The following is a 21,992-nucleotide window of genomic DNA, read 5'->3' on the forward strand; positions in this document are numbered from 1 at the left end:
GTTAAATTGTAGATCCTTTGAAAAAGCAAGTTCTCCCCCAAACATTAGTGGTTACATTCTGCTTCTGTTTACCTCAGGCAACAGTGAAGCTGGGAAGAGAAGAGGGTGGCTTCGTATTTTGTCCCTTAACCATGTTGACTATGTCCTGTGTAGGTTTTTCTGCCAGACCTTTGAACTAACTAACTGTCCATGCGATAACCACAAATTCGGGCCTCTCTTCAAGGAATTCCGCTTTATGTGTCTTTGTTTTGTTTTTGTCTTTTCGCAGACAGAAGAGGGAGGAATTGGCTCAAAGGGTGGCTGAGGAGAGAACCCGGCGGCGCGAGGAAGAGTCCCGGCGGCTAGAAGCTGAGCAGGCCAGGCAGAAGGAGGAGCAGCTGCGCCGGCAGGCGGCAGAGCGAGAACAGCGCGAGCGGGAGGAGGCGGAGCGCGCCCAGAGACAGGTACGCCCCGGCCTGCGTGCAGCCACCTACCTGAGATGGGTAGAAATTCATCTCAGATGAGCAGAGATAAACGTGGAGCCAGTCGCTGTTCGGTGCGTGTGTTCTCACTTTCCACGGCTTTTCCATCTGTCATCTTGCCTCCACCTCTGGGTGTCCCCTGAGACTGGACAGCAGGCCTGTTTGTCATAGGTACATGCTGACCTTTTGTTTTCAGAAAGAAGAAGAAGAAGCTCGTGTTCGTGAAGAAGCGGAGAGGCTCCGGCAGGAACGAGAGAAGCATTTCCAGAGAGAAGAACAGGAGCGCCTCGAGAGGAAGAAGGTAGCTGCCCCTCCCAGCAGAAACCTGCAGCACAGATCGTTCTCATTCTCTCCTGGACTTCTAGCTGTCCAAAGATTAGGAGACTTAGCTGATGGCCATGACAAAACAAGTGTTCTACCCTTTCCAGATAAACTAAAGTGGCCCTCAGTACTAATAATCTCCTCCAAAGAAATTGCTCTCTAAGATTAGCCTTGACCAAAAAACGGTTACTTCCACTTCTTGTAGCTTAAGCCAGTTCCAACTTTTGTGATTAACTACAAGTAAAACGAAGCAGTGCATATATATTTTCCCAAAATAACAGACATGTTTTTATAATCTGCTATTTATTTCACTGGTGAATTGTACCACATTGGCTTTTTTCCCCCTGTATCTGATCATCTCGCTCAATTCTTCCTTTCTTATAGCGACTTGAGGAGATTATGAAAAGAACCAGGAAAACAGAAGCTACAGATAAGGTACTGAGATGGCATTTTCTAACTCTTGTATGTTCTTATTTTTTATTTCCATTTGCAACTTTAGTTTTTAAGAGTCTTTTTTTTTTCTTGTTGGTAGAAAACAATTGATCAAAGAAATGGTGATATAGCCAAGGGAGCTGTCACTGGAGGAACAGGTATTTCCATCAATGAAAACTCAAATCAGTTTAAATATAAAATTTTTGAATTGATTCTCTAAAGGTCAAGATATTCATGAATTTAGAGGGGGGAAAGATACAGTAGTCATAGACTCACAGAAGCTTACGTGTCTGTCATATGGTCCACAAATTTCCTGTTATGTGAAACTCTCTCTAGCATTTTTGCCAGATATTTTTTCACATTTGTTTATAGTCTAATGGATTGCTTAATATTTTAAATACTCTTACATTATATATAGTCATGTGTATAAATATATATTTTTATATATCCACATATATATTTATACATACTATTAGAATATCCTTTGCATTTATAAAATTAAATTTCTTTCATGAATTGTCTACTAAAGTAGCACGTATTTATATTTCCTCTTATGGACTTTAAATTTACAAATTTGACAACTTATGGCAGTTCTCAAAAAGATTTAAATGAGCCAGGCGTGGTGGCTCACACCTGTAATCCTAGAACTCTGGGAGGCCAAGACGGGCGCATTGCTCGAGGTCAGGAATTCGAAACCAGCCTGAGCAAGAGCAAGACCTGTCTCTACTATAAATAGAAAGAAATTAATTGGCCAACTAATATATATAGAAAAAATTAGCAGGGCATGGTGGCACATGCCTATAGTCCTAGCTACTCGGGAGGCTGAGGCAGCAGGATTGCTTGAGCCCAGGAATTTGAGGTTGCTGTGAGCTAGGTGGACGCCACGGCACTTACTCTAGCCTGGGCAACAAAGCAAGACTCTATCTCAAAAAAAAAAAAAAAAAGATTTAAATGTTATTTCTTTTAGTTCTGACTTCAGAGTAAAGTTAAAAGTTTGTTGATATTTCTTTTTTTTATATATTGTGTGTGTATTTTTGGTTTTTTTAGACAGAGTCTTGCTCTGTTACCTGGGCTAGAATGCCGTGGGGTCAGCCTAGCTCAAAGCAACCTCAAACTCCTAGGCACAAGTGATTTATTCTCCTGCCTCAGCCTCCTGAGTAGCTGGGATTACAGGCGCATGTCCCCACGCCTGAGTTTTTCTGTTTTTAGTAGAGACAGGGTCTCACTCTTGCTCAGGCTGGTCTCAAAGTCCTGACCTTGAGCAATCCTCCCACCTTGGCCTCCCAGAATGCTAGGATTACAGGCATGAGCCACTGTGCCCAGCCATTCCTTTTTTTTAGATTGACAAATAATAATTGTACATATTCTTGGAGTTTATAATGATGTTTCCATACATATAACGTATAGTTATCCTGAAATTTCATTAGAAAGTTGCTTATATGGTATAGGGCTTTGGACAGTGATTGAATTCTTGGTGATTAAAAGCCAAATGTAGTTTAAATAAAAGTGGAATTGACCTTAGTACTCAGATTCAACCACTATTGATTAAATTCCCTTTTGTGTCAGATGTACCTTTCATACATTTTCTTGTTTAATTCTAACTGCAGCCTTGTGAGGTACAGGTTGCTTTCTCATGGAGTCAGCAAGCATTTTCAAGGCCCTTCTTTGCACCAGGCCTTGTTGTAGGTGCTGGGATTCAGTGTGAGCGGGATAGGCAAGCTCGATTCTCTCACGTCAAGCTGAAACCATAAACTAGCCCAGAGGTACTCAGGTCTAAGAATAGTCCCAGCTCATGCAGTTGGGGCCAACATCAGCTCCTAATTCAGCTCCTTCTCTGATCCCACATGGGCTTCATGATCGTACAAACAGGTGACTAATAGAGTGCTCATCATTCGCTCTTCCTCCTTCCTTATCCGCAGTATCAATGTGAAAAGAAAGCACCAGAGGTTCCTCAGTTTCTTTTTCTGTTTACAAACAAAAACAAAAGTTAGAGTACCTCATAAGGCTGGATTAAAGATCAAATCAAATGGTTTATGTGGAAGAACATTCCCTATAAATACTAGGAGCTTTCAAATGCAAAGTGTTACTGGTATTTTGGGATTTGGTTTTATTTTGATAGAAGCTATTCTAGTTTCTGTATGTCATGATTCCTTCCTAGTGGGGTTTTCATGCTCATTTAAAGATGTCCTAGTTGCATTTATTTGGGTAATAGTCCTAATGGTTGCATATTCACCCCATTGCATTTTTAGCATGCCGTCTTCAAGAATATTATAATTAAGTATGGGTTATAGGCAGGCATAGAACTCAATGAGTTGAGGGCCTGATGCTGTAGTTTGTGCCTGGCCTGGGTCCTTGTTTGTTTGCTTGTTTTTCACTTTTCCCCTTCATGCTATTCTCTTATCCATTATTTCACTGTTTTTTGTAAATCAATCCAAGAATGAACAGAGGCAAGAGGAAAGGTAAAATCTGTTGATCAACATGCCTGTGTTTATCAACACTTGTATAAATTTGGTTTGAGTTAAAATTGCCAAAAAGAGGCTTGAGGATTATCTGCTACCAGACAAATTCCTTTTCTCCCAGTCCCACCTCTGGTTGAGGGCTGAATGGTGTTAGCAGTGATACAAAGAGAATTCTAGGGCAGGCGGGCAGGCAAGTTTACAGATCTATCAGATGTCTTCTCAGAGGCTGCCTGTTATGAGCTTTATAAATTTGGGCAGTTTTAAAATTATCAGTCACTTCTTTGCTTTAGTTAACAGAACCCTTGTACCTCTGGCAGTTTTATTGAATTTGTGTCAGGTTGTAAAATAACACTATCTTAGAAATATTTCAGATATTCTCTCACATCAAGCTGAAACCATAAACTGCCACAGATTTCTCTGAAAGTCTGACCTGTATGAAGGTTTCCAAGACTTTGACCCTGTCCCAGGTTTTAGAGTCAGTCATCAATATTGTTGGCTTACGGTAGACTCCAACATTGAGCACTGACTAACAAGGTAGCACAGTTAGGTACAGTACACTGTGGCCTTCCATTCATGAAATCCCTACCATTTTAAGTATGACTGGAACTGAACCGAATTTTTAAAAATATTTTTAATACTTACAGTGTTCCATGGGGATTTGCTCCTAACCCTTCAGTAAAGCTATTCAGCAGGCGTTCTCAAACTACGGCCCATGGGCCACATGTGGCCCACTGAGAACATTTACCCACCAGGTGTTTTTGCCGCCACTGCCTGTCCTGCTTAGCAGCTGACTTGTCCCGGGCCCACAGTGCGCATGTGTGGAATGTGCGCCGCACTCTCCAGTGGTCTGAGGGACGGTGAACTGGCCCCCTGTTTAAAAAGTTTGAGGACCCCTGCTATTCAGTGTCAGCCTTACTGCTATCTTCATCAGTTGCTTTGGTTTCAATACTATATACTTTTTGTCTAGAGCCAATTTCATATGAGCAAAAATAATATTTATTTTAGCCCTTACAATGTGCTGGGGGCACTGTTCTGTGTACTTCACATGTATTAAAACATTGAAACTATGAAGTAGGTACTATTATGGATGAGGAAACTGAGGCACAGAGTTTGAGTGATGTGCCCATGGACTTATAACTGGTAAGTAGCAGAGCTAGGATGTAAATCTGGGCATTCTGACCACATTGGGTTCTGGTCTAATAATAGAATACTAGTAACCCTTTGTTCTATCTCCTTTGCTATACCCAGAGGTATCTGCACTTCCACGTGTGACAAACTCCCCAGGAAATGAAGAGCCAGTGACCAGCCCACATGTGGTTGCCTCACACCAATCAAAAGTGACCGTGGAAAGGTGAGTTTTTATTGACACACATTAAAGAAAGTGAAAGCACTACTGTTTTTACCCCACCAACTGCACAAGAATTTTGGTGGCCTGACAAAATTTTCAAAATTTTAACATTAAGATTGATTTTTATTTGGGTTCATTGATTTTTGGTAGAACTAGTAATTTTTACTCTGAGAAAAAGAAAATGTCTTCATTCTTGAGTCTTTAAATATGGTGGTGAGATTTTAGTGCAGCTATTAAAGAATATTACTGGGAGTAATTTATTGGTTTTCTTTGAATATATTTAAACTGATGTGGACCATATCCACACTCTTTAATGGTATATAAGAATTGTATTTTAGCCATACACAATAATATAGTGAGTCACAGGTTTGTTGAATATAAAAGTCACCTAGATACCAATATTTCTTATGATATATTAATAACAGGACTTCTTATTGGGGAATTAGTTACTAACAACAGTCAAGAAAGGGGTATGGGCTGAAAAAGATTGCCTTTCTCTTCCCTTGCAATTATATTGACAATATCATAAGAGCATTTTCAAAAATGAAAAATAAGGCTAATCTTAGGCTGTGCTTAAAAATCCAGTCATAGAGAACTTGTAGAAATATTTTTTAAAATGTTCCAAAATTTTAGCTATGGCTTTTTTTAATTTTGGGAATTTACTTAATTATTTCATGAGCTCTCCTGTCTTTAATGACAAATTCTTTGCTACCAGTAGAGAATTGAAGTTCCTCAAATTAATTCTTTCTTAATCTAAAAATACATATGCTATATAACATTTTATAATGTAATTGGCAACAATTAAAAGGTAAGTCATCCAACTATTGGTATCTTTCTGCGACAGTGGCATATGTATTTATTTATTTTTGCTTATTATAATATCAAAGAGAATAATATTCCTGAGTGATCTTAATAAACTTTCAATTATGTTGAATAGATTTATTGTCAAATTACCTAAGATATATATTAAGCAGTATTTTTATTAGTTTTAGTTTGATTTTCCAAAAATAAATTCCCTATAATTTATGATGTTCATTTCATTGACTTTGACTTCAGAGATTAAGAAAGAATAAAAGACACACCACACAAAGAATCCCATTAGTATAAGGAACAGGCAATGCATACTATAGCTTATTTACTAGTGTCATCCATCTTTACCTAAGGAATAAATTTTCCTTTGCCAAATATGTAAGATGATTTCTGTCTAGCCATTAGGAGAAATATAAACATAGACTTTTTCTACTCTCACCTAACAATATAGGCAGGTCCAGATTAGTACCAGATATAAGAATGTAAGAATAACTCTAGGCTGTGCGCAGTGGCTCACGCCTGTAATCCTAGCACTCTGGGAAACCTAGGCAGGTAGATCGCTCAAAGTCAGGAGTTCAAAACCAGCCTGAGCGAGACCCCGTCTCTACTAAAAATAGGAAGAAACTAATTGACCAACTAAAAATATATATACAAAAAAAATTAGCCGGGCATGGTGGTGCACGCCTGTAGTCCCAGCTACTCCAGAGGCTGAGGCAGTAGGATTGCTTGACCCCAGGAGTTTGAGGTTGCTGTGAGCTAGGCTGACGCCATGGCACTCACTCTAGCCTGGGCAACAAAGCAAGACTCTGTCTCAAAAAAAAGAATAACTCTAACACATTAAATCCATTGGCCGTCTACCCCAGTGTGTCTCTCAGTTAGGGGGAAAAAAATTCCAGCAGATTCCCAAAGTTACCTATATTATTTTTACAAATGTAAACTTAAGTATAAAATTTCTATAGCTCTTGTTCATCTATAAAGCCAAAACAACAAATCACAAATTTAAGTAAAAAATAAAGCTGCTAGACCAAGAATATTCAAATCATTGTGAAGAGAATGTTTTTTCTGAAATTAAGTGGACAACATACACATGGTACTAAGAGATCTCTTTTGCATTAGGGATGGCTATGCCACCATGAGTCGTGGATGATTCCTTTCACTGCTTTTCTCTGGTTGAACTGCTTTAAAACCTCAAACCTCTTTTCTTATAGTGTGCTGTGATTTCACTTGGCTTAAATATGTCACTAGCACAATATTTAGCCAGTTCAACCTAGTTCATTTGTCATTAGCCCTTGTCAAATAAGCTGGGGATACCTGATATTAGTACGCTGTGAAATAGAAATGCAAGATCAAACACTAAAATCATTCAGTAAAAAAAAAAATTTTTTTTTTTAAGTTAAAAAAATTTTTTAAATTTAAAAATTAAAAGTAAATTTAAAAATTAAATAAATAAATAAATATTTAAATTTAAAAATTAAAATAAATCATATGGTAAAACACAGCTTTGTGATAATCACTCAGATGATCAGGCTGAGTGATTTTTTTTTAATTTTATCTGAGTAAAAACATAAATTTTTAAAAAGTCATGTAGAGAACTGAACCCCAGTTTGAGAAACAATACATTTCTGAATGACACTGCCTTGTAGGGAATATTTAATGTGATGTTAGTTTGTTTCCCACTGCATGACACACAGTTTGTGATATGTAGCATAAGAAATTCTGCTTCCTTTAATTACTTTTAAATTTATCTTCCTTGATTTTATCCAGCTCAATGTTGAAACAATCTGTATTCTCACTTTGCACCACCACTTACAGCAACAAGTGCAACGAGAGAAGTGCATAAAGAAGTACTTTTATTGCCCTTATAGCTACTTTTTGCCATTTCAAAGTCAGGACCCAAACTTAGCATAAACTAGGTTTTAGGGAATAAGTCCTTTTGCATACTTTCCATACCCTTCTTAGTTTTATGAGTTTTGTTTCTATTCCCTATGTGCTTTCATTTTATAAACTGAATATTCCTCTTATGTTTACTATTAGTTAGGGTTCAATCAGGAGAGAAAAACCATAGATTTGGCCCGGGAAAGTTTAAAGATTTATTAACTCTGACTTGGAATGAGAGTAACAAGGTATCGCCTGGTAAGAAGTAAAGACAGCTGTAAAGAATACAGGAATAGCAAATACAAGGAGCAGTCACAACCCCCAGGGCTGCGCCCAAGGAAGAATCCCCTTCCCCAGGGCTGCCATCCAGACCTGATTGGAAAGTATATGTGGCTGCAACTCACTGGATGCCAGAGAAGTTGCTGTGTTTTCTTGCTGGCACAACTTGCCAGAAATCCACCCCCTAGAGTGTCTGAGAAAGCATGTCTCACCAGAACCACTCTACCACACATCTGCCCCAAAGGGGTCCTGGGGGGAGCTGCTGGCCACTGTGCACTGCAGGACCCAGGAAGGCATGCATGTGCAGAGGACCCTGCTGAGCAGCACACCCCAGCCAGGAAGCAGAGCTGCTCCTGCACTGTCTCTCTAGCAGCCTCCCTGACAAAGCTGGCAAAGGGTAATTGCTTAAAGGGCCCAGATCCCATTTCACAGAGCAGGAATGAAGGGTGAATTTGGAGCTGAAAGGCAGTAAATCAACAGATGCATTTACCTTATCTTTAAAAGGCTACTAGTGTTTGCTCATTTTAGTCATTTCTTTAAGAGATTCTTCAGCATGAGTGTGGGGTTGAGGAAAAAGAGCTTTACAACCAAAAATCCCAAGCTGAGTTTTACCCCTGAGAAGTTCAGCAACTCTGGGATTAACCTTCTTAATTGAGCCTTAGTTTTCTCATGTGGACATGGAGATATTTTTCCCACAAAGTATTGGGGATGCCAGTGAAATGGTGTCTGTGAAGGAGCTCTGAAAACTGTGTTGTACCGTACAAATGTTAGATGTCTTTACCTTTGTCTTCCTAAAATGCAGTGTCCAGAAGACACACAGTATCCTGGGTGCAGCTGCAGTGTGGTGTAGAAAAAAAATGCTGTTATGTTCCTGGTGTCCTCTCTTCTCACACATACCATTTTAGTGGCTTTTTTTACCCAGCAAAACATAAAGGGTCAATGTCAATGAGAAACAGTTTACAACAGTGATTCCAAGATGTCTTACTTTCATAGTGACTGATAGTTCTCAGTCTTTTAAGGATGGTTTAGTTTACAGTTTTCTAAACCCACTGCTTTTAAAGATTGCCTACTTTTTCACTCATTTAATGGTTTCCCCTATTATCCTCATGGGACCATTTTTATGACTTGCATTTCCAAGAACAAACATAATCTGCATTCTTAAATTTTTATCCTACTTATTGGCTAGCTATTATAAAACTAGTCCTAGCACTGAGCCCTGGGGCTCTCTGCCACTTAAACTCTTACATCTAGAAAAGGACTTGCTTATTCTTATTTTTAATATCCATCCCTAAGACAGTTTCCAGGGTCCCTTCTGAAGAACTTGATGTGAGTTATACTCTGTGAAACTCCACCGTGACAAACCCCCTACGCATGGTAGCAGAGTTTGTTTTCACTAGAAAACCCCACTCATCAGAATGACTATCTTTAGTTCAGATTGGAAGAAGTATCACTTTTCCTAACGTCTTAAGTACCTAATATGTTGGTTTGCCTTTTCTTAAGGAAAATACATGAATGTCATGAACTGGATTACACTTGCCCCTCCCCACCCTTAGAAAGGTGTCAGCAAACTGTCCAGCAGCACCCCAGGAGGATGGTGTCCTCTTAACATCGCTTTTCCTAGCAGCTGGGACTAAGGCCTCTTATGAGAAACCCCGCACCAGAAACATCCTGCACCCTACTTCTAACCTTACCTTGCTCCTGATGAGACATCTGTCCCAAAACCCTTCTCTTTGTTGATCTCCTTTCCTCACTGACAGTAGTTAGAATGAAAGGTGGGTATGAGTTGTCAAAATTCTGGCCAGCTTTTAAATATGTAAAGATGTATATGAATTTTATGAAGTAATTTTATAAAACAAGTATATAAATTTTTTATGTAAAATATATGAAATTTATAAAATACTTGAAAAACATATTTATGAAATATTAATATATGAATACAGTATTATGACCTTGAGTGAGTGGATCTCCAAAGCCATTGCAGACAGAAGCTCCTATAGAATTGAGGAGAATATTTATTCATGGGTAAGAAACTTGCTTTGGAACAGGAAACAAAGCATACAGATAAGTGTATGAGTACAAGTTGGGAAGACGGGGGTGAATATCAGATTGGGAGCGGAGGAGATAATTTTCAGTTTCTCAGGTCATTCTGATATGTTCTTCCAGCCCCAGCTGAGCATCTCTATTCTAGAAGCTAAAAAGCTCTGTGGGGTATACAGGCTACTATCTTACCCTTCAAATGCCCCAGAAGACATTATGTGCTTTTTCATAGCCCTAGGGGACTTTCTCTTCAATAGACTGCTCCTCTTCTCTTAAATAAGGGATTTTTAGTAATTTTGTTGTTCGGCCCAGTCTTTTTCCTCCAAATCTTATGATTTCATCATTGCTGTCAGTTTTGCCTAAAGGAAAAGTAACACTCCCAAGCCTCTATCATTCAGATAGGAAGAGATGTGTCACTTTTAATTTAAAAGTTACTTGTTATAACATAATTAATAACAGCAAGAAAAAATAAAGTCCTGGCTCTGATAAGCTGAGCAAACTAAACTGTTAGATTCCCACCATGGCCCATCCTCTCCCTGTACACATTTTGGAGTGACCAAGCAAAACACTCGGTCTTCGAAAGCATTGCATCCAGCCTTCAACCTGCAGAGGGTAGCCAGAGAAAGGGAATTCAAAAGCTGGTGCCCTTACCTTAAGAGATAGGACAGTGGAATCCATAACCCTAACCCCAGTGACTTCAATTTCAGTTTTATAGTTTCTGCCAGTCACAGTGCCCCCTGAACATTTAATGACTGGTCATCCAAAGCATATGAAATGATTATTCCTCTAATTGCCAACAGCATGGGTGGGGGTGGGGAGTGGAAGATGAAGGCAGATACTGACTCAAGCCTGGGGCTGGCCATTGCCATTATGACTTGTTAGCACATGCAGGCCTGGAAGGTGATGGGAGTTACAATTGCCAGGGAGACAGGACTTCAGGGATACATTTCCTGTTCTTTATCCTTTGCCACAATTTCTACTTAATTTCTCTTTGGCTTGAGAACCCAAACTATTTCCCTGGTTACAGAAAGCCCATGGTGTTAGGCGAGAACAGGAGGGTATGGCAGACACTTAGAACAGCAGGTGCTGGGTGTATATATGTACACAAGTGCATATGTGTGTTGCCTGGGCACATGTGTGCAACTGCACTCTCATGCAGACTTACAACAGCCGGCCTCCACCTGGCATTATTACACATATGCATTATTCTGCTACATTGAAAAGCATAATAATAAGCATATAATATAAAGGACTGCCAATTTGGACAGAGTGAGAATCTAAGAGAAACTATAGAAAGAAACGTAAGGATTTGATGGCCAGTTAAACCTATCTCAAAAATAAATCCAAGATATTAAGCATGACTTAATAAAGGTCAAGATAGGGTTAGAGGCAGATTTAAGAGGCAAAGAAGATTGGTCTTGAGCAATTTACATATGGAATTATGCAAGTGCTTGGGGAGGCAGGAGATATCCAGGAAGTGCTAGAATTTGAATAGCTAGGGAGTGTACAAAATGGCTTAATGAGAAAAACACAAGACTAGAGATCAAGAGTCTTGAATATCTGTCAGTAGTTATGTAACTTTGTGCAATTCATTTACTCTGCCTCTCTGAATTATAATCCTGGGACCTTTGAAAAAAGGTTCTCATAAGTGTTATTCTTTATCAGATGAATGAATGTAAAAATGCTCATAGCAGAAATTGTTAAATGTGTAGAACTGCTGCTAGTGATTTATTTCGGTTGCTGATGATATGGTCTAATTGATAAATTTTTCTCTTTGATAAATTTTATGACAAAAGCACAGACTTTTTCTTAAATAAGAATTTAACATACAAATATCACAATTCACTATTTTTACTAATGATATAGTTCATCTTTCTACCTTTTTTATTGTAAATATTTGATTGTATGATTAATAAAAGATATTTTTGGTTGTCCTAAAATTGTGTTCCAGTTTTAATGCTAATTCATTTTAATTTTGATTTTTCAAATTCCTCAGCACTCCCAATTTGGAAAAACAACCAAATGAAAATGGAGTATCTGTTCAGAATGAAAATTTTGAAGAAATTATAAACTTGCCCATTGGATCTAAAGCATCCAGGTTAGATGTCACCAACAGTGAGAGCCCAGAAATTCCTTTGAATCCAATTTTGGCCTTTGATGATGAAGGGACACTTGGGCCCCTGCCTCAGGTAGATGGTGTTCAAACCCAACAGACCGCAGGTAAGCTTGCCCCAATTTCCTTCATGTAAGCATCAGAAATGTGTGACTCCCAAGAGGGAATGAACTGCTACTTTTTGTAGAGTGACAGTGGTCACGCTTTGTCCTTTAAGGGACCAGGTAAGCCACAATGGAAAACATTGTGCCTGACTCATAGAAATGGAATTTTGAGTTGGATTAGGCAACCTCCCATTCTCCCACTCAGTGCAGAAAATCCAGTCTTGCAGCACCCAGTGGGTGTCCATCAGCCTCTCCCCGCAGAGCGGCACTCACTGCTCAGCAGCACTCGCTGGCAGAATGTGCTTCATCATAGGACACAGCTGCCTGCCCCTGACTTCCCGACCATTCCCATCGAGCCTACTCCTGTCTGATGGAGAAAGGTCTGGGTTTTTTCCATCTTTCTCAGTTCTTCAGATACTTGAAGACTGCCATCATGTTCACCCACCCTTTTTCTCTTATTTGAGTTGGGAAACCTGGGTAATATTAGGCTATTAAGTATGAAATGTCTGACTTCCTTATGTACTAAGTTTGACAGTTGCTATCTCTGACATTTCACTCTCACATTTCTTGTTTTATTTTTATTGTGAAGGTATATCCTCAGTCTTTCAAATGCATGTTTTGGCTTATGATTATTTTTCAAATTTTTTTTAGAGCAATTTTTGTAAAACTATGGATAGTTCAAAAATTTGTGTTATTTTTGAATATGAGTTCTATCATGCAACCAGTGCAGCTCAAAATATCAACGGAGTGTTTGGGAAGGATGTGGCTAATGAATGCACAGTACGTCAGTGGTTTGGGAAGTTCCATTCTGGTGACTTTCATCTTGAAAATGAGCTACTTGGGCAAACTGAGACCTAGGTGGATAATGATGAGCTGAAAGCTGTAGTGGAAGCGAATCCATCTCAACCTACACGTGAATTAGCAGCAAGGTTTGACGTTACTATTGCAACAGTGTCGAACCACCTGAAACAAATTGGCAAGGTGAAGAAGCTGGAAAGATGGGCTCCACATGAATTAAGCCTCAGAAAAGAAATTGTCTCAAAGCTTGTCTTTCTTTGCTGTTATGACATAAAGGCAAACATTCCTACACTGTATTGTTACATGTGATGAAAAATTGATTCTTTTTGACAATTGCAAGGATTCAGCACAATGGTTGGATAAAGATGAACTGCCGAAACACAGTCCAAAACCAAATATTCATCCAAAAAAGCTAATGGTGTATGTTTGGTGGTCCAGACACCTCGTATTATCCACTACAGCTTCAAGAAACCTGGTCAATCCATTACAGCAGATGTCTACTGCAATCAGTTGGATGAAATGAGGATGCTCGCTATTAATCGGCCGAGATTGGTCAACAGAGACAGGCCAATCCTCTTACAAGACAATGCTCGACCACAAACAACTCACAAACAACACTGCTCAAACTACAGAGGCTGGGCTTGGAAACTCTCTGTCATCCACCATATTCACCAGACCTTGCACCAACTGACTCCCACTTCTTCTAGGCTTTAGACCAGTTCTTGCAAGGAAAAATATTCCATTCTCAACAAGCTATGGAAAATACCTTTCATGATTTCATTGCCACTCACTCTCCAGGCTTCTTCACTGCTGGCATAAAGAAACTACCATTAAAATGGCAAAACTGTGTTGATAGTTTAGGTGCACACTTTGATTAATTGTACTGCTTCCTGTTTGAGATATAACAAACTACACTTTGATTCGAAGTCGGACATTTCATATTTAATGACCTAAATATATCACTATCCTTTGAAGTGTAATGGATTGTTACGATTTAAGTAATGAGGTGAGGACTCTAGGATCACACTGAGTCCAAGGAGTGACTGAAGTTGCTGTTAAAACTGCCTGTGACTCTTACACACTGTCTCTCTGCCTCACACTTGACCTGAAATCTTTGTGCAAAAAGAACAATAGCTTCCCAGGACCCAAAGAAATGAGTAACTTCAAATAGTACTAACTCAATGGTCTTAGCCGCTCAGCAGTGCAATCCCAGCAGTCTCAAGAATAAGTGGGATAATCCCAGCTCCCTCTCTTTTCAAACCTTTTAAATTTTGTCAATTTCTCTTCCCAGCAGTTCACTTTCATGTATTGACCAGCATCTCTTTATACGATTATGAACAGACCCAGCCAAATCCAGAGTATTTAAATAGAGTTAGTATAGAATTATTTGTGGTCCAATTGTTTTGCCATTTGGATTCCATCTGTGAGCCTGTAACAGATAGACCTTTAATGAGGTGAAAAAGCAACTGGGAACCACCCATCCAAATGAAGCTACTCTTCTTTTCTCTGCTAGTTTCCTGACCTTGGGAGTGGAACTTCACTTTAGTGAAGTCTGCTTTTCTAGGCTGTGAAAGGAAGTTGTAAGGTCCTTCCCCTGGCCAGACTTTCGGATTCTTAAGCCTTTGGGAACAGTCTGACCAACTTTGGTGGAAACATGCCCCGTGCAGCTTCCTACTTTGTCGTGTCACAGATTCACAGGGAGGGAAAGACCTTCCAAATGATTTTCTGCTTCACTTGCCAAGCTTCGAATCACCTTTTTTGAGTTACCTATCATTCCATTCTCACTGTTCCTACCCTTCCATACTTTTCCTGGGAAAAACAGTCCAGTATCTTTGATCTTGTGTAGTATAAGTGTTCTTTTGGGGTCATGACTATTTTATCAACAAATACTTATTTTTAACCTCTAACATATATTTGGAGCTCTAAGCTTTGGGTACTGAGGATACAGGAGAAATGAATGTTTGAATTCCTGACTTCCAAGTACAATCTATGTATACAGTTTGGAAAAGTAAATGATATAGCCTAAATTGAAGTAAAGAAAAGGGCATGTATTTTCCTGTTAATAGCAGAATTCACTTAAATGTAAGGTGGTGAATCCTAACAAAGTTGCCTATTTTTTTTCCTGTTTCTAGTGACAAAATTGCCTATTCTTATGTAAGCCAACATATATAACAGCATGGTAGTATTTTAGAAATGTAAGACATTACTATAGTATCCTTTAAGATGTTAGGTAAATGTCATATTAATCTATATTTTTCCTCTCTCCATATAGAAGTGATATGAGCATTTCTTCTGAAGAACCAAAGCTGTCAAGGAGCATCTCCCCTCCTCCAGTTTTCTAAAGATGTCTTGACCCTCGTTTTAAAAAGAATTTATTAAAACCAGCTGAAGACAACAGACTGGGGAGCTTTTCTAATAATTTTCATCAACGGAAAGAAAGAAATGCTCCTCATTTTCCAATCCTTTAAAACAGCTTTTTCTGGTGTGCTCCTTCTTAGCAAATCAATATTTTTCTGCATTCTTTAAAAGACAGGAGCATTTAACGACTATAAAAGAAATGGGCTGACTAGGCATGATTTTTTTCAGATAGATATTTTGGTCTTAAGCTTAACATATAAAATTGGCAAAAAAAAAAATTACCTTTGACAATATAATACTTGAAAAATAAGTACCTCTTTGCTCTACAAGTAGAATGAATAGGGGAGGTGTTTGAGCCTGTTTTGTTTAAATATTATTGCAAAGAGCTCTATTTGTAGAAGCAAGTTATAGGCAGATTACCAGGTTCTTATAAATGCAACTTGTACATGGACATTCTGCAAACCCAGCTGTCACAGTCTTCTTGCAATTCCTTTTGCAAACATATACTAAAGAGTTTTAAAATGTGAAAAGACATTATTTTTCAGAGCAAGGAAATAATTTACTGTCCTCTTAAATAATGTATTTATAAAGCTTTTCCAGACGAACTAATCAAATAAATTAGAACAATGTGACGACATTGCAAATTTGATTTCTTAGATGCATTCCTGCTAATGTTACCATGAGAGAATGTTGCTGATGATTCAGGGCTATTTCTGACGTCTGTATGTTGCTGCTGTCCCCAGTGATGGTGGGACTTATCTTTGCCTTACCTGATCACAAATTGTGGGGGGGGGGGGAATAAAGATTTAATATTTCTTTAAATAAAAAAAGAATTTGGTTTTGCTCGTTTAAGAGCAATGAAAAAATGATGGAATGTTGACTGTGTTTGGTGCACAGGACACGGACCTTCATAGAAGTCCTCTTTCTGCAAAGCATCCATCAGCTCTTCACCTTTCATTCTTGTTCTCCACTTTTGCTGCTGAGCCTAGCTGTACAAACTTGCACTTTCATTTGCTAATATAAATTCAATTTTATTTTGCCATTTTAGAGACTACTAATGATTACATATAGAAGAGGGAACACATGTTTTTATGTGGATCGTTGAGAAAGATAAATTTATACCATTATAATGTGTTGGTTTTATTAAAAGAAGGATTGGTTAATCTGTTAGATTGAATGAGAGATACTCATCTATTGGATTATTTTTTTAAAATTCAAGCATATGGTCTTTAGTAAGAGCTTGTAATTTGTTAAAACATTAATTTGGGCCTTTTCTCTATTCTCAGTTGTCCATGTACACAGTCATTATATTAAAAAAAATGTTCAACAAAGTTGTTTTATTTGTGTAAAATCAACCTAGCATGAAACATCAAATAAAATGTTTGACATAGTTTTACTTTTAGGTTTCTCATATGTTGTAACTTGAGTTCTCAAATTGTCCTTCATTTAACCTCAGTGGCATTTTCCCAACTTCCTATTGAATAGGTTTATTTAAAATTTAGAGCAATAGTTCTCTTTTGGTTACGTTTTCCTTTTTTTCCTTTTTATTTTTTAACTTAGGCATTCATTAGCAAACTGAAGGCCTTCTAGGTAAGCAAGTTTTAATTAGAAGTGGTATAAAATTCTTGACTATATTTTGTTAAGAGCAACATTGCCAGAGAATGACCTTGACCTTTACAATAGCTGACTTTGCTTTATCAAGCACTTGAAAATCTGTATTCATTTGCTGACCTTAAGGAGATCTTCAGTATTGGCACTGTGTTACCAGGAGTGCTTAGGGATTACATCTGACCCTCCCCATGAAATGAGAGTAAATGGGCTTTTACTTTCCCTTCTACATCATCGCAGACTATATAGGCCAATCTAGTCATTCACCAATCACAGATCTATTTGGTGGTGACCTCCAGCTATTACAGGAAGGGAATATATGTTCTCCTGCACAACTTCACTACCCGGTGGTGTGTTACAATAAAAGCAAATCTAAAACAATTTTCTCACATGACAAGTTTATTAGCAAGCAGGGATTCTGGAAAGTTTTGGGAAGTTCTTTCTCTACTCATAAGTAATCCCATGAATACTTTGATTAAAAGATTCACAGTAAAGCAGAAGCAGTGATATTTCCAAAAGCAGAATTAGGTAACCTAATTATCTGGCCCAAGCAACAGAGTCTTAAACCTGTATGGCAGGGGTAGCAAGCGAGTATAGGAGCAAGGAGAGCTCCAGACCTGGGATACAAATCAAACGCTATTAGCTTGGCCAGGTATGGTGGCTCATGCCTGTAATCCTAGCACTTTGGGAGGCTGAAGCGGGAGGATCGCTTGAGGCCAGGAGTTAACCCTGGGCAACATAGCAAGACCCTGTTTCTACCAAAAAAAAAAAAAAAAAAACCAGAAAAATTAGCTGGGCGTGGTGGTGCACACCTATAGTCACAGCTTCCTAGGAGGCTGAGGCAGGAAGATTTCTTGATCCTAGGAGTTTGAGGTCGCTGTGAGCTGTGATGATACCACTGCACTCTAGCCTGGGCAATAAAGCAAGACCCTGTCTCAGAAAAAAACAAAAAAAAAAGATACTAGGTCTCAGGATCTGCCAGATCCTTATACCTCATTTCATTTTGCCTCTAAAAATCTTTCCAGGCAGCCACTTTTCAGGCTGCATTTACCAATGAAAAATTACTAACATCCCTTCTGCTAACGAACACTCTAGTGTGTGGATTCAGATGGCAGTGTTTCAAGCATCTGCCTAGCCACCTGATGGGGTGCTTCAGATGCTATCTAACTTACCCCCAGGACAAGATTAAAGTTAAATTACACATGAACACATACATCACACAGTTTATATGTAAAGCTTTGTCAAGTAAATTATTGTATATTAAATTTTAACAATAAATTCTGTCTTTTGCATTCATTTTTTTGAACTCATGGAAATTGACTATTGGCCTGCATCTTTTTTGTGCATCGAATATTAAAAGGCATGATGAAAAAGCTATTGGATCAGGTTACAAAAATTAAGCTAACTTTCAAGAAACATATCACCCACACCCCCTCCCTGCAAATCATGTTTTACTCAGTGAACACCTAAACCCACCGAGAAATGCTCTAGACCTGCAATCCCCAACACTTGGGCCGAGGACTGGTCCTGGTCCATGGCCTATTAGGAACTGGGCCACACAGCAGGAGGTGAGCAGCAGGGCTAGCAAAGCTTCATCTGCATTTACTGCCACTCCCCATCACCACCTGAGCTCTGCCTCCTGTCAGATCAGCAAGTGCATTAGATTCTCATAGGAGCTCAAACCCTACTGTAAACTACAAATGCAGGGGATCTAGGTTGTGAGCTCCTTAAGTGAATCTAATGTGTGATCTGAGGTGGAGCTGAGGTGGTGATACTAGCAGTGGGGAGCAGCTGCAAATACAGATTATCATTAGCAGAGAGGTTTGCACAATAAATGTAATGTGCTCGAATCATCCCGAAATCATCTCCCCTTCCCTGGTGCATGGAAAAATTGTCTTCCATAAAACTGGTCCCTGGTGTCCAAAAGGTTGGGAATGGCTGCTCTAGACTGTCATTTTTTCACATCCCTTGGCACTTCCTTGGCTTTGAGAAGGAGTTCTGGAAGGCCTTGCAAGAAGTGGGAGAGAAAAGGGCCATCATGTGGATAAAGGAGCAATTATTAAGTTTAATAAAATTTTGTTAGTCATTCTTTCCTTGGTGACTCGGGTTTTTATGTTTGCAGATTTGATTACAGTTTTAGAGATCAAAAGTAATTTTAGAAATTAGTGCCAAGATTAAGTTGAAAAGAAAAAATTTAAAATTACTGTTTGAAAATATACACTAAATATACACCAACCAGGTGCAGTGGCTCACACCTGTAATTGAGTAATTTGGGAGGCTGAGGCAAGAGGATTGCTTGAAGCCAGAAGTTCCAGACCAGTCTGAGCAACATGGTGAGACCCCATTTCTACAAAAAATAGAAAATTAGCTGGGTGTGGCAGCATGCACCTGTAGTCCCAGCTATTTGGGTGGATTGTTTGAGCCCAGGAGTTTGAGGTATAGTAGGCTATGATGACACCACTGCACTCCAGCCTGAGTGACACAGAGTAAGACCTTATCTCAAAAAAAAAAAAAAAAAAATTAGGACTGACAATCACTTTTGAATTATTGGGTCTCTAATACCTGGCAGAAGACCAAAAGGAGAGGGTCAGAAGACAGGGGCTAATGTTAGAAGTAATAGAAAAATGGTGCAGAGCCAGCATCTGGAGTTACTTATATTAGTTAGAATACCAGGTCTGTGTTAATTACCATAAGAGGCTTGGTAAGTTACTTGTGTTCTCCATGTCTTGATTTTTCCAACTCTAAATGGGAGAATAACACCTATCTCATGAGGTTGTCTTAGTAATTTTTTGTTGTATTTTTGAGGCAGGGTCTTGCTCCGTTGCCCGGGCTGCAGTGCGGTGGCATCATCATAGCTCACAGCAACCTCAAACTCCTGGGCTCGAGCAATCCTTCTGCCTCAGCCTCCCGGGTAGCTGGGACTATAGGCACATGATACCACCATGCATGGCTAAGTGTTTAATTTTTATAGAAATGTGAGTCTCACTCTTGCTCAGGCTGGTCTCAAACTCCTGGTCTCAAGCCGCCCTCCCGCCTCGGCCCCCCAAAGTGCTAGGATTATGTGCGTGAGCCACTCCGCCCGGCCTATCTTAGTAATTATTAAGGTTGAATTAAATGAGTAAAGTTTCTAACATATTAGTAATTGTTCAAGAGATGTTAAAACTTTTCTGTCTCGGTTTGGGATACCTGTGGAAGACCGAAGAGTGGCAGGAATCTTCTGCAGTAAGTGGGAGTTTCACTGTTTCTCTAACAGTGGCCTTGAGTGCCATTAGTCTTTGTTTTTTGTTTTTTTTTTTTAAATACAGTGCCCATTCTAGGTAGTAGTATACCAACCAAGCTAAACAGATATGAACTGTTTTCTTTAGAACAGTTTTATAAGTTTAAAGTTTCACCAAATTGTTACCATATTACTATTTAATTTCACAATCACTTCCTCCGCACCTCACAAAATGTTCTTTCCAAAAACAATGTCGGCTACTTTATATTTTCATATATTTGGAGCCTTTCATGACATCCTTCGACTCAGTGATCTGTTGGCCGCAAATCCGGGGGTGCTTAAACTGCTTTGCCAGAGGCTGCTGTGGCGCCGGCCGGCCGCCAGCAGGTACAGCGGGAGGCTGGAGCAACGGTGCCGAGAAGACGGTTAAACAAAATCCTGTCCCCACTATATCCAATGATCCCTCTGCCTCCCTTAGTGGAGTTGCCTTGCCAAGAGAGGATATCAGAGAAGAGATCAGGAAGGTAGGAATCTGGAGGTCCTTGTTGACTCTGAGGGTCGGCAGGGCCCCGTTGGAGGTTCTCTGCTAGCTCTGGAGTCATCTGTGCCCCTCCAGTGGCTGACAGGAGTTTGCTGCCTCGCTCAGCTGCCCCTGCCCTACGCTGTTAGTCATGTCACCAGCCGACATGACCCAGGTCTGGCTGGTGGTGAGTCAATGTCCCAGACTTTGAGATGTGGGGATTTAATTAGGGAACAGTTGGAAAAGGTAAGTGGGGAACCAACATCAACAACTAACATCAGTTTGCCAAGGTAGGAGCAGTAAAAATAAAATTCCTCTCAAGGCTGTACGTCCCACATTGACACAGCTGAGGGCTCTTGTCAAAGGCCAGCACTGCCCAAGTGTGTGGCCGGCCAGAAGTGCCAGGGAATGAACCCCCAAGAAGCAGTGTTTAATGACAGTCTGTAAATGTGGCCCAGCTCCCTCCTACAGCGGGCTTGGCGACACTCCATTTCCTTACTGGCGTTCCCTTCACCTCCCCAAATAAACTACTTGTACTCAAATCCCCATCAGAGGTTCCGCCTCCAGGGAAACCCGAACTGAGGTCTATTAGAATGATTTTATAAAACAAGTAGCATTTTATCTCTCAAAAAGAATGTGGCTTAATTTGAAAAACCCCTAGTGTTTTTACTCTCATTTTGTCACAGATACACACCAGCCAGTGAATAATGTGTTCAGCATAATTTCAGTTCTTAGTGGATATAAATGAACAACAAGTGAGTGTGCTTTCACTTCTGCGTGGCTATCAACCTGTGATCATCTGGCATCTTCCCTACTCTTTGTGTTCCGGTCAGTAGTTCTGAGCTGCTGAATTCTGTTTTCTCACTTCATGCCTCTGCCCCAGATCCTTTTTTAGTGAGATCTTTATACTTTTTAAATACCCACTGTTCATAGTCCTAAAGTCGCTCTCATGGGATCCCTGCTAACCCCAGAGCAATGCCACCGCTGTCAATGTCTAGAAGATTTGGAGTATTGAGTTTGTAGCATTTTCTGAAAGAAGGAATCTCAAAACAAAATTTAATAGGCAACCTTTCTAACAACATGCTAAACTCAGAATACTATGCAGGTATTTTTTTTAGATAATAAATTTGTATTGTTACTCATACAAATTGCTGATCGAGGCCAGAGGTATGTAATTTTTCCAGATATCTTTATAGAGACCAAATATAACTGGTAAGGAAATGTGAATAGCTAATAGAATAGCTGTGTTTTA

At 39.4% G+C, this 21,992-nt stretch overlaps 1 protein-coding gene across 7 annotated transcripts in view; it reads left to right on the forward strand.

Annotated features, from left to right (window-relative positions):
- MAP7 (microtubule associated protein 7) overlaps nt 1-16,791 on the forward strand; it is a 180,219-nt gene extending 163,428 nt beyond the window's left edge. For all 7 annotated transcript variants that reach the window (XM_012739443.3, XM_012739444.3, XM_012739436.3 and 4 more), the window contains 7 exons: nt 269-443; nt 658-762; nt 1,167-1,217; nt 1,315-1,372; nt 4,922-5,024; nt 12,019-12,242; nt 15,310-16,791. In XM_012739443.3, the coding sequence (XP_012594897.1) occupies nt 269-443; nt 658-762; nt 1,167-1,217; nt 1,315-1,372; nt 4,922-5,024; nt 12,019-12,242; nt 15,310-15,320 (727 nt within the window). In that variant the 3' untranslated portion in view covers nt 15,321-16,791. The remainder of the gene's footprint in view (nt 1-268; nt 444-657; nt 763-1,166; nt 1,218-1,314; nt 1,373-4,921; nt 5,025-12,018; nt 12,243-15,309) is intronic.
- Nucleotides 16,792-21,992: the final 5,201 nt, after the last annotated feature.

Source organism: Microcebus murinus, chromosome 5 (assembly GCF_040939455.1).
Source record: "Microcebus murinus isolate Inina chromosome 5, M.murinus_Inina_mat1.0, whole genome shotgun sequence".
Classification (NCBI taxonomy): domain Eukaryota; kingdom Metazoa; phylum Chordata; class Mammalia; order Primates; family Cheirogaleidae; genus Microcebus; species Microcebus murinus.